This window comes from Cariama cristata, unplaced genomic scaffold (genome assembly GCF_000690535.1).
Source record: "Cariama cristata isolate BGI_N322 unplaced genomic scaffold, ASM69053v1 scaffold33276, whole genome shotgun sequence".
Taxonomy (NCBI): domain Eukaryota; kingdom Metazoa; phylum Chordata; class Aves; order Cariamiformes; family Cariamidae; genus Cariama; species Cariama cristata.
Window position 1 is genome coordinate 1 of NW_009624382.1, and position 12484 is coordinate 12484.

General features: G+C 52.4%; 1 protein-coding gene across 1 annotated transcript in view; it reads left to right on the forward strand.

Annotated features, from left to right (window-relative positions):
- Positions 1 to 123: 123 nt before the first annotated feature.
- SHANK3 (SH3 and multiple ankyrin repeat domains 3) overlaps positions 124 to 12484 on the forward strand; it is a gene marked incomplete at its 5' end in the record, with an annotated part of 12988 nt that continues 627 nt past the window's right edge. Inside the window, 4 exon segments of the mRNA XM_009703163.1 lie at positions 124 to 251; positions 1160 to 1265; positions 10768 to 11924; positions 11970 to 12468. Coding sequence (XP_009701465.1) covers positions 124 to 251; positions 1160 to 1265; positions 10768 to 11924; positions 11970 to 12468 — 1890 coding nt within the window.

A 12484-nucleotide genomic window follows, 5' to 3' on the forward strand; every position in this document is an offset into this window, starting at 1 on the left:
CGCTCTCCCTACGGGACGTTCGCTCCAGGCTTAGCCGTGCTGCAGGGGATGGGCCTGTCGTAGGGAGCTGCCTCGGTACGGCGACCCTTGCTAACCTGTTTGCTTTTATGTTTGGATTTTCAGAGAAACTGGACGAGATTTTGGCAGCAGCCGAGCCCGCGCTGAGAGCAGACATTGTTGAAGCAGATTCTAGGGCAGCCACTGTGAAGCAGCGACCAACAAGCCGGCGCATCACGCCAGCAGAAATCAGTGTGAGAGAGGAGGGCTCGCGGTGGGAGAGGGAGGGACACGTCGTGCTGTGACAGATGCCGACCGCCAGCATGACAGATGCATTGGGGAGTGGGTTTCCCCAGGGGAGTAGAAGGAGAGAGTCGGGGGGGAGACTGAGACACAGAACAGGGGTCCGGTGGGTGGGGGGGAGCTGACCTGGGCTGTTCGGCACTCGCTCACCAGTACGGGGTTGCCAGAGCAGATCTGAAGGAGTGTGGAAAGCTGAGCTGGAGAGCTCAGTCTGGCTGCAATTTTCTGGATGTGAAGCTGGAAATTAGGAGGAATCAAAGAAGAGAAAAACGCCGTCTCTGAGGGAGTAGGAGTGGGGCTGCCAGCTCCAGGCTGTCTGGATTGTGAAAGTGCTGCAGGCGGTGGGAGGCAGCTTCTGGAGCAGGAGGTAAAATGGGACAGGCTGCTTCTGAGCAGAGACTGCCCTGAGCGAAGCCTTCCCACGGGAGGAAGGCTGCTGCTGGAGTCAGCATCACTGTGCCACCCCACCCTGGGCCCAAAGTGTCCGAGAGCCGGCAGGGAAGAGAGGGCAGGCAGTGGGAGCAGGCAAGCGGGAGAGAGGGTTAACCCTTCAAAGGGCAACAGCGCAGGTTTTGGAGACGGGCTGGATGGGGCAGCGCAGGAGATGGGCTGTTGAAGGTGGAGGTGAGGACGGGGTCTGGCCTGGTCCCCAGGGAAGCTTCCCCTCCTGGGGCTGTGGCAGTGCCGGCAGCAGGCTCGGGTGGGCAGGTACAGGGTCTGGCATGCAGACTGAAGGGGGGGGAGAGCCCCAACTTCAACCCCAGTCAGAAGGATCAAGTGGGCTGAGATGAAGTGTTGTGTCCTTTCAGCTGAGTCTCGCTGACATCCAGAATGGAAATTTCCTTTTTTTCTCTTCCAGTCACTCTTTGAACGCCAGGGCATGGCAGCACACTCGGGGGTCCTTGCAGGAGCTGAGAAGCCCCATGTTTCACTGCGCAAAGGAATTCCACGGACAAAATCTGTAGGTAAGGCAAACTGGGGGGAAATCCCTTCCTAAAGAGGAAAGATCGTCCCCACGGAGCGTTCGTGCCTGCACAGGAATCAACAGGAAAGACTCAGCCCTCTCTCCTGCCTTGTAACTAAAGGTCTTTGAAGAGAGGATGTTTAATGTGTTTCCACTTTGAAGGCTGCCTGTGTCCTGAGACGCTGTTCTAGCGCTGGCCTGGCCTGCCCTGAGCAGAAGGCTGGGCTGGAGACCTGCAGAGGGCCCTTGCGCTCTCGGTCTCTTTACGGCACTGCCAGGGATAAGGCAGTTTCTCCCACCCTCCGTGCTGGCGAACGAGGGTCGGTGGGTGATTTTCTGTCTACCCGTGTAGCGGCTGGGCTGGGTGTGCAGTGTGCTGAACGCATGGGTGGTTGAGCGTAAGACCATGAGCTGTCAAAGACTGCAACGATGGAGCAGGCAACAACTGAATTTTTTCTAAGGAAAAACAGGACAGGGTCTGGAACAGGCGCTCGTCTGCGGGCTCTGTTGGGATCAGTGGGTTTCATCCCGGTGGTAACACCAAGCCACAGCGTTAGCAAGGTCTGAGGGCTGTGCGGATCGGAGCTGGGGCGAGCGCGTTCTCACTGAGGGGCAGGAGGAGAGGGGCAGAGAGAGCGTCGGTGTGCTGCGTGGGGAGCGCTCAGGTAGCCCCGAGGCATTGTTTGAGGGTAATGGTGATGCCAAAACAGGTTGTGTGTTGAACACACAAAATAAGTGAATATAAAGTAAATTCTGCTTCGAGCTACAGCTGAGAACAGCACAGTCCTAGTAAGAATGTAAAAATTAACTTGGAGAATGCAAGGGTTAGTATTCAAAATGTACTTTTTAATGTACCAAGCCACAGAATTGCTGTGCATACGTGCCTCACGTTCGTGTTTGTATGAGACCAGCTGGTACCTGTAGTCCCACATGAGTTGATCTGAGAGTAGTAGATAGCTGGAGGTAATCAAATGTGTGTGTGATTAATCTGAAAAACAAACTAGGAAAGATAATTTAAAAGAAAAAAAAAAAGAGTGGGTGGTTGAGGCACTGCCCTGGTGTGTACTTACACACCGTGGTGATAGAGCTGCTGTCCTGCCGTGAAGTCTACAGGCAGAAGGCTCCTGTAACTCTGAAGAGCTGAAAGAGAACCTGGGCTGAGCAGGTGACGAGATGCAGTGTTGGAAATGAATGTAGGCATTAATTAGTTGCCCATACGTTGCAATACTGTTAATGTACATGGTAGAAAGGGAGCAGAGCTGACCGCCTTGGTGCCTGGGATCACCACAGCACCAACCCACGGGCTTGCTGGAGTAGGAGTAACCAGTCAATTTTCTCCTGAAGGTGAAAATGCACACACGGGATGGGATTCATCTCATCCAGGCTTACACGTTAACGATGCGGAAATCCCCGTCCACGTAAGGTGCCCAGGAACCCTCTATGGTGACCAGAAGGAAGTGGGCTTTTTTAACATGATTTGTCTCATGTCTTGATCTTCGAGGTGAATCCTCCACAAGTGCCCATCGTCTGCCAGCAGTATCTAGTGACCTCTGAGGTGTACGGCTACCTGGCAGGCAAGCGTGTAGTGGCCAGTGGCCTCTGAAGTACATGTTTAATTTGCAAACTGTGTCCTAGATGTTTGGTTTATGAGTGAGAATGTGAAAATGCTTCTAAGGAGAAGTTGTTCAAGGTTCAATGAAGCTACAAACAGCTGGAAATCATATTAAAGGGGATCTATTGTATGAAATGGCATCTTCACCCAGTAAGAGATTATAAACTGGAAAAGTATTCATTAAATATGAAATACTTGCCCGTAAGGAGCTCCTTTTTGCTCGCGAAAGCGGAGTCAACGACTCAGGAAGTCCCGCTAAACCTGCGCCTCGTTGCGCGGCGCTCGTTGTGCAGGCACACTGTCGGGGATCTCCGTGTGCAGAGAACCCTGAGAAGAGGGGCTCAGAGGCTGTAGGGTTTATACGACGGTAAGGTTTGTTGGGTTGTAAGTAGGGTTTATATGCTCATGAGCATAATGTCCCATGTACATCCTTTTTGCTCAGCACCTAGAGCACTGGGACCCTGATCTGGCGAGGGATCCCCAGCCGTTACAGCTGCACACACTGCACAACAAGGGGTTAGAAACGCTAAGTTTAATCTGCATCAAGAAAGCTTAAAAGCGGACCTGGAGGTGCCCTGTTCTGCGCAGGAATGGCTACAGCTGTCACAAGCACAGCATCCAAGCACGACCTGATGATAAATACAGGAAAAAAATCACACCTAGCTCTTAATTATGCTCGATCCAAGAAAGGCATGTGTCTGTCTGCAATGAAAGGGAACAATTCCTGTTGAGGAGGGGACAGCAACTTCTTGTTTCCAGTTTGCCTGCCACAATACACACCCAAAGCAGTGCTTCTTAGAAACCGGCTAATTTTTGTGGAATTCCAGATCAGCTAAAATAGAAAACAGCCAAACAGTAGAAATTGGGTTGCAATTGGCTTGTTTTAGAAGTCCTTGAGCTGTCATTTCACACCCACAATGACAGGCTCATACGCTAAACAGTCAGTTGACTTCATGATTAAAATCACTACTAAAAGTAAGGAACTAGATGAAAAATAAGCAGGGGTTGGTTGGTTGGGTTGGATTTTTGGTGAAGAAATGCTCTGAATTATTTGCATATTACACAGCTGGTTTAGATTCTCAGGGACTTGTGACAAAAGATCAAAAGATTTCATGTTTGCATCTAAAAATTGCTTGAGACTAAGGTAGCTAACCCTCGACTGGCTACAAAGAAAGCAGAATGGAAGAAATATTTCAACAAAACTGTGAAGAAAAGAAATGCATTGCAGTGGGGAGGCTGATAGAAAAGAAAATCTTTGTCACACTTCCAAGATAGCTACCATACCATCTGCTCCAGCATCAGAAGTTAAAAACACTTGAAAGTCTGCAGAACCGTTGTGGTACCCGCTAAGTCTCTCCCCTGAGCAAATTCAAGATGATGTAGTCGGTGGCTGTGCACGGATCGAGGTAGCGTGTGTCCCCACGTCCGTTAGAAACACGGTGGGCTGCAGGCGCTGGCGGTCGGTGGCAGATGCACCGTACTGACTGAGCCTGGTCTTGGTGTTCAAAAAGAGGCGGAGGGTGCCGGGCTGCGCCAGCGCTGCTGGCTCGGGGCGAGTGTGCACCCACCCGAACTTGGCTGCACGGTGGGGGCAGCTCTGCGGCGGGGGCTGGCAGCCCTCCCCCATCCCCTTCCAGGACCATCCTCCCCTGATCCTGGGTGAGCTCCCAATGCTTTCCCCGCTTCTAAACAGGTTCTCAGGTTCACCTTAGCTGCAATTTGAGCTTTGCACGTAGCAGCCAGCGCAGCACAGTTATTTCACTGCTCTCTGAAGGGCAGTGGGCTTTCCTCCTCCTCCTCCTGCCAGTTCTCTTGTTGCTTGGGGCTGATGCCAGCCCTGCGCACCAGAGGATGGTGATGCTCGCCCGCTTGCTGCTTCTGGATGTGAGCAAAGCCGAGGCACTCGGCACCTTTCTGCTCCGGCTCAGGGGTGGCTTTGGGAGCTGCTCTGCCATCCCTGCACGGGGAAAGCAAGGCTGGGAACGGTGGGCTGTGCTCTGGAGAGAGCCACCTCGTTAGCTAGCCCAAATTAATGCACAGAGTGAGCTTCTCACAGGGATTTAGGCTGTTATGGCAACAGGCCCAAAAGCATTATGGAGAGTTTTTGTGTTTTCCTTAGAGGTTAATAATGCATTGAGCGTGCTGTGAATTGCGGAGGGGGGTTGCCATGAGGCTGGTGGTATTGCCAGGCTGTGCTTCGGGCATGCACCCAGCAGCGCGATTCTCATTTCAGACCAGTTACTCCGGGTGCTCGGAGACAGGGCTCTTTGCAGGTCCTTGCTGGTCGCTGCAGGCTCCATTTTGACTCAAGCTCTGTATTCCTGCATGCGCCGACCTCTGTGGTTTGATCCTGGTGATGTCTTGTTGCTCTTTGTAGGAAGCATATAGGGCCCACTGCTATGAAGACACTGTTTGAAGAGACCTGAGAGATGAAATCTCAACAGCAGTTAGCAAAAAGGGACACGTCTGATTATCAGCATCCTGGCCTGTACCAGCAGTGGTGTGGCCAGCAGGACCAGGGCAGTGATCGTCCCCCTGTACTGGGCACTGGTGAGGCTGCACCTCGAGTGCTGTGTTCAGTTCTGGGCCCCTCACCACCAGAAAGCCCTTGAGGTGCTGGAGTGAGTCCAGAGAAGGGCAACGAAGGCGGTGAAGGGTCTGGAGCACAAGTGTGATGGGGAGCGGCTGAGGGAGCTGGGGGGGTTTGGTCTGGAGAAGAGGAGGCTGAGGGGAGACCTGATCGCTCTCTACAACAACCTGAAAGGAGGGGGTAGCCAGGTGGGGGTCAGTCTCTTCTCCCCGATAACTAGCGATAGACAAGAGGAAACAGCCTCAAGTTGCACCAGGGGAGGTTCAGGCTGGACATTAGGAAGAACTTCTTCACTGTTAGAGTCGTTAGGCATTGGAACGGGCTCCCCAGGGAGGTGGTAGAGTCACCATCGCTGGAGGTGTTCAAAAAACGTTTAGATGTGGCACTTCAAGACATGGTTTAGTGGGCATGGTGGCATCAGGTATACGGTTGGACTTGATGGTCTTTGAGGTCTCTTCCAACCATAATGATTCTATGATTCTATTTGTCATTGAAGTTTAATTTTCCAGTTATGCACATGGAGGATGGACCAGGCACAGAGAGAGGTCACAGGCAGCACACAAAGAGTTGTACCATTTGTGACAGAGAGATGCTGTCTTTTCTCAGAGGTCATTCCCACCTCAACCATCCCTCTTGAGAGCTTGGAATAGCTCACAAGGTTTCACGCTCATCTGGCAGCCCCTCATTGTGTGGTGGAGGGGGGGATCTGGTGGAGGTGGGAGCGCTCAGTCCCTGGCAGCTGGGAAGCAAAGGGCTCAGACACCCTGGGTGTTCCTGCACACAAGGGAACAGCAAACAGCAAGTCGGCAGCTGCTGGGTTGGGATCCGATGGAAGCAAAGGACGGTCTGGTTTGGGTGCCACAAATTTAAAGGAACTGCTTTCCCCCAGTGTTGTGCCCTGTGTTAGAGAGAGTCTGGCTGAGGCTCGTCATCACTGGAGGCTTTTCACGTCACTGGTAGCCGGTTCTGTGGGTGCGCAGGCTGCCTCGGGGTACCTCTGGGTTGTGTAGGGCTCCACATGCGGCAGGAGCTGGTCGGGCTCCTTCTCCTGCGGACTGACCATCCCCTGGGCCGAGGTCTGCCAGTGGAGTTAGGTAAAAGAGCGCCGCGCTTTCAGCTACCAGCATTTCAGATAAACTCAAATAGATTCTCTCTCCATTTCAAATTAAAAACTGCCAGGTTGATTTCACCGGCCTTGTAGCCGGTCCCTCACCTTTCAGGAGGACGCTTGGCCTCGGCACTGCTTGCCCCAGGGGGATTTCTGTGCGGCTCTGTGCTCGTCACCTCGGCAGGGGCCTGTGCAGAGTCCAGCCTGCTCCGCAGGGATTGAACGCAATTCCTAAATTCAGTACTTAATCAAGACATCGGGTTTCAGGCCTGCTCCCAAGGGATTACTGGTTGCCTTTGTTCAACTTTGGAGACTCCCTGAGCAGAACCATATCCTGCATAGACAGTAAATAAAACTCAGCAATGATTAGTCTCATGCTTAACTATAAACAGGTGCTTCTCCGTGTTAAGGGAGAGGTTTCATTTTGCCCGTGTGATCACATTTAAACATCAGCGAGAAGTTTCTTTCTACCATGAAGACTGTATTTTACAAAATTCGCTGTCACAGTAGGAATGGGTGGTGAAAGATTTGAATAAGAGAACATAACAACACAGCAACACAATTCAAAGCCAGCCTTGTAAAAGGTCTTTACAGACCAGATGGGCATCAAATTAAACTGATAGATGGAGTTTCAAAAGAGAGAAAAGGAGGTAATTCTGCACATGGTGCTGGTGAGCCGCAGAGCTCCCTGCTGCAGGATATTGGGGGGGGAGAAATTTGCCTGAGTTGAAAGAGCGCGGCCGAGGGTTAAACACGAAGGCACTCTGACTCAGCCAGCTCTTGATCAGCAAATTGCTGGGAGCTGACCGAGTATTTGGGAGGGCCGAAGGTGCTGTGCTCCTGTGTGCTTCCTCGGGTAATTACTGTTGGCCGCTGCCGGGCAGGACGCTGGGCTGGACGTGCCTTTGGTCTGCAAGACCGGGGGAGAGGCGGAGAAGTGGAGTCAACACTGTCGTCAAACAGAATATCGGGAGTGAGCAAGCTGCACGGAGAGGAGGAGAGGCAGATGAGTAAATGGATGTAGTTGTTTATGCAGGACTCGCTTGGCACGCACGCAGATACAGCGAGCAGAGGAGCTGTGTCAGAATGGTGAGTTGCAGGTAGGGAAGAAAGAGCATGCCAAGAATTTGCATTCCTCCCACCTCTGCCATCAGTGATCTCGCCTGAGTGTTCATTTCCTTGCTGAGGAACAACAGGAGACGTTCGCTTTCACAGGGAACAGATATTATTCCCACTTTTCCAAGGAGCAGGATTGTAGAGATGGTCGGCTTGGGAACCAGAACTGTAATGAAGTCACTGTTCTTCTGTCGTAGAATCAAAGGATAGTTCAGGTTGGAAGGAGGAGGTCTCCAGTCCAACCTCCATTGCAAAGCAAGGTCAGCTATGACATCAGATTGTGTTGCTCAGGGTTTTATCTGCTCTGGTCTTGAAAGCCTCCAAGGATGGAGACTGCACACCCTTTCTGGGCAGCCTGTTCTACTGCTTGATGGTCCTCATCATAAAATTTCTCCCTTCATCCTGTCAGAACTTCTCGTTTCAGTTTTGCCCATTGCCCCCTGTCCCCCCACCATGGCCTCTTATCCTCCGCTGTGAAAAGCCTGGCTTTATCTTCTTGATAACCTCCCGTAGGTACCAGCTCCCTCAGCCTCTCCAGACAGAGCAAGAGCTCCAGCCCCGACCGTCTTGGTGGCTCTCTGCTGAGCTCCCTTCACCTTGCTGATGTATTTCTCGTATTGGGGGCCCCAAAGCTGGGTGCAGTGTTGTAGGTGTGGTCCCGTGAGTGGGAGGGATAACCTCTTTGCTCTCTCTGTTGCCTTTGCTCCTGCTCATGCAGCCCAGGACTCTGTTGGCCTTTGCTGCCACGGCACAGGGCCAGCCCACGTTCACCTCGCCGCCTGCCAGCCCCCCCAAGTTCTTTTCCACAGAGTTGCTTCCCAGCCAGCCAGTCCCCAGCCTGTCCAGTTGCAAGAGGTTCTTCCTTCTCCGGTGAGGGACTTTGCATCTGTCCTTGCTGAAATCCACAGAGTTCCTGTCTAGGTCCTTTTGAGATGTCTAGCTGGTCATTGAACTTGGTAGTGCTTCAGGTATCATTTTCTGTAGTGCTCCCCTCCTCATTTAAGAAAAAAATGGAGGCGAGATGCTTACGGCAGAGAAAAATAACAAGTGGGGAACGGAGAGGATAAAATGAGTAATCATAGAAGCAAGTACGTAAACTAAAACAAAAACTAAATCCCATGCCTTGAATATGCTTAGATTATCTGTCCCCTTCACCCTTTCTTCACTTGAAATGCTTTACTCTGAACGCTTTCAAAAGCACGTCGCAGCAGGGACTGTGAGCTGCTGGGGCTTGTGGGAGCCCCGGAGGGTAGAAGAGGGGCTCCCACAGCTGCAGCTGCTCAGGGTCGACGGCCGAGGCTTTGCAGCAGGCGGTGACTGTTGGCAGTCAGCGTCTCCTCTGGTCTGGCAGCCGCTTGGCCAGGCTGCGCTTTGCAGAGCGGGGCATTCGAGAAAGATGAACCGGCTTTCCAGTTTAATTTCCTGAAATAGCTCTGTACTCGACGCGGTATCCCCTGTCTCCAGGATGGTCAGCACATCCCTAAGACTTGCTCTGGTGGCACAAGGCCGTGCTCTGTAACAGTCTGGGCAAGGCAGCAGAGCGCAGTGCTGCGTAAGTTGCCTTGTTTCAACTCTTGGCCGTTCCCGGGTGAGAAGCAGAGATGCGCATAAAGGCATGACTTTTTTTTTGGATCTTCATGCTGTTAAGAGCATGACAGCATCTATACTGAATCAATCCATGGCTCCATCTAGTGCAGGATCCTGTCTTAAGTGTTGCTTTTAAGTAGATGCCAGGAAGATGGAAAACAGGGCAAGGATATGATATTTCTCCCGAATTCTCGCCCAGGCAGCTACTGTCTTCAGTTCAGAGGTTTCTGTACACAGAACAGCCCACAAAAGTGCATCTGCCACGGCTTTGTCCAGTCTCTCTTTGAACTTGTTTTGTGCTCCCAGATCATTATGCTACCTCGGTATTGAAAATCCCCAAACTGTGTTCAGCAAAAATAGCATGGCTTTGAACACAGTGATAGTCTGAACAATGTGATGACATGTAAAGTTCCATGCTCACTGGCCAAAATAGTCCCTTTTTCCCCCAGCGGACTCAGCATCTGCAGGCATTTGGTGAAATTGCTAACATAATACAAGGCACAGTTGCCAAAGCACTCTGAATGCTGGTGGACATTACAGAAAAAGCATTAGAGCCAAAAAAGCAGGTGGTCACCGTGCTGCTGTGCCAAGCCGTGGCTTTCTGCCATCTTGAGCATTCTCTCAAGAGCAGTTTGAAACCCTGAAAACAGCTGAACTGTGACTGAAAAGAAGGAGGTATGGCAAGTAAGTGATGAGCATAGCAAAGCAGGGCTTGGCGGAGCGGGGCAGGCTGGTGCAGAAGGCTGGAGCAAGCGAGGCTGGTTGACTTGCGTCCATGCAAGTGCTTGCACCACACTTGCTATATTAATGGATTTTTCCTCCTGTTACTTTACTTAGCAAGATTCTCATACTCCTTCACTGAGTATGACAAGTACCTGGAAACCTCTCACTGTGCGCCCAGGTAGTAAGTTAATAGTAAGAATGACAGATCTGGCGTCCTCAGGTACTTCCAATTCTTGAAATACATAACTAGTTTCTGCTAGACCCTACTTCTGAATTCAGTCTGGCACATTGAAGCATATGTAACCCCTCGGGGGGAAGGGGGAAGTGTGACGCGAGAAGCCGTGCCTGGGAGATGGCACTGTTTGCTGTGAGCTGCACAACCTGGTTGCACTCAGCTGTCTCGCACGTCGGCAGTTGGATGTCGGGAGGTTTGATCGAGGAAGGGTTCAATTCTGTCGCTGTTGCGTTGGTCTGGAGAGCGCTCAGCCTGTTTGGGAAGTGTTGGGCACAACTGTCTGATGGATTTAAAACAATGTAAGACATGGTGAGAGTCTGTGGCCGCCCTTCTGTGCCAAGTGAACGTGAGCAAAGGGCCAAACGGCAAATGCTTGCACCGAGCAAATAAAAGATGAAGTGAAAAGTCACCTCAGAAAGAAAGTGGGGTGGGGGGAAGAAAGGGATGTCATATATCCAGTTTGCGGCGACTGTTGCCCTCTGGGCTTTCTGGGGACGTCCTCTCTGACTTCACCGTTCTTCTTGTTTTCCAGGCGAAGATGAGAAACTTGCTGCTTCTTTGCTAGATGGGAAGTTTCCCCGGAGCACATCGATGCAAGACACTGTTAGGGAAGGACATGGGATTCCACCACCACCTCAGACAGCCCCACCCCCACCTCCTTCTCCATATTACTTTGACACAGGCCCCCCTCCGTCCTTCTCGCCACCTCCACCCCCAGGAAGAGCTTATGATACCATAAGGTCAAGCTTTAAGCCAAGCCTGGAGGCTAAACTCCATGGACTCCCACAGGTCATTAGCGCCGCTGAGATGTACGATCAGGCGAGGACTTCCATTCCTTACCCTGAAAGGCAGAAGAGGGCCCGATCCATGATAATCCTACAGGATTCCTCTCATCTTCCCGTGGAGCCAACAGAGATTCCCCGGCCTGGCCCATCTGCAACCCCTCCAGAGAAGCTGAAGAGGAAGGGGAGAGTGATTGACAACCCTTATGCCAACATGGGTCAGTTCAATGTCAGCCTGTTTGCTCCCACCAAGCCGCAGAGGAAGAAGAGTCCTCTGGTTAAGCAGTTACAAGTGGAGGACGCACAGGAGAGAGCAGCACTGGCCATCACCGGAGGCTTTACAAGGGAGCCCTCTCCCACCCGCAGGAGCCATCGCCTGAGCGGAGTGGAATATCAGCACCACACCGGCATTGCTCAGGTTGAAGCCACGAGCATCCCCTTTGCCACTGCCATCGCTGGAGTCATGAAGGACAGAGACCGTCGTCTGGATGAGAGGCGGAAATCCACTGTCTTCCTCTCGGTTGGGGCCATTGAAGGAAGCCCCCCCAGCAGCGACATGCCATCCTTGCAGCAGTCCAGGTCTATCGATGAGCGGTTGTTAGGAAGCCGAGATGTGCTACTGCCTTCCCCTGTCTCAGCTTTAAAGCCATTAATTAGCAGCTCATCCTCAACGTTCATCCACCCCCTAACAGGAAAGCCCTTGGATCCGAACTCACCACTGGCGCTTGCGCTGGCCGCAAGGGAACGGGCCCTCTCAACTCAAGTCCCATCCCGGTCGCCCACCCCGATCCACAGCCCAGACTCAGAAAGAGCAGCACCCCTGTTTGTGGACATCCAAACCAAAGAGCCAGAGAGGGGGGAGTTGGAGAGCTTGGTGTCCCCGGCGTACTCACCTGGAGGCAAAGGGGCAATCGGAACAGACTCTGGGACTTTGGCCCCTACGAAGAGCCAGTGGGGGACTCCGTCCACACTGAGGAAAGAAACCGAGGCAAGAGCAGAAACACCTGGGAAGGAGGAGAAGAAACAAGAAGACAAGAAGTCCATGATTATTAGCATAGTGGATACATCACAGCAGAAGACCGCTGGCCTCATCATGGTTCATGCCACAAGTAATGGCCAAGACGAGATAGGACTTGAGATCAAAGAGGAGAAACCGGCTGTCCCTGAAGCATGCACAGAGCCAGCGGAGTCCCCCAAAACAGAGACCCAGCCCAGTCCCGTGGGAAAGCCTCCGGTCAGTCCAGCCTCCGACAAGACGCTGGGACAAGGGAGTTCGGAGGAAGAAGTGGAGCCCTACACGGTTACCCTCCCGCCAGCTCAGTTGTCTTCAAGTGACGAAGAGACCAGGGAGGAGCTGGCCAAGATAGGGCTGGTGCCTCCACCAGATGAGTTCGCGAACGGGGTACTGGTCACCACCCCTGGCACACCAGTCAGCCACCTGGCTACGCCTAGCACGCCATCTCTCCC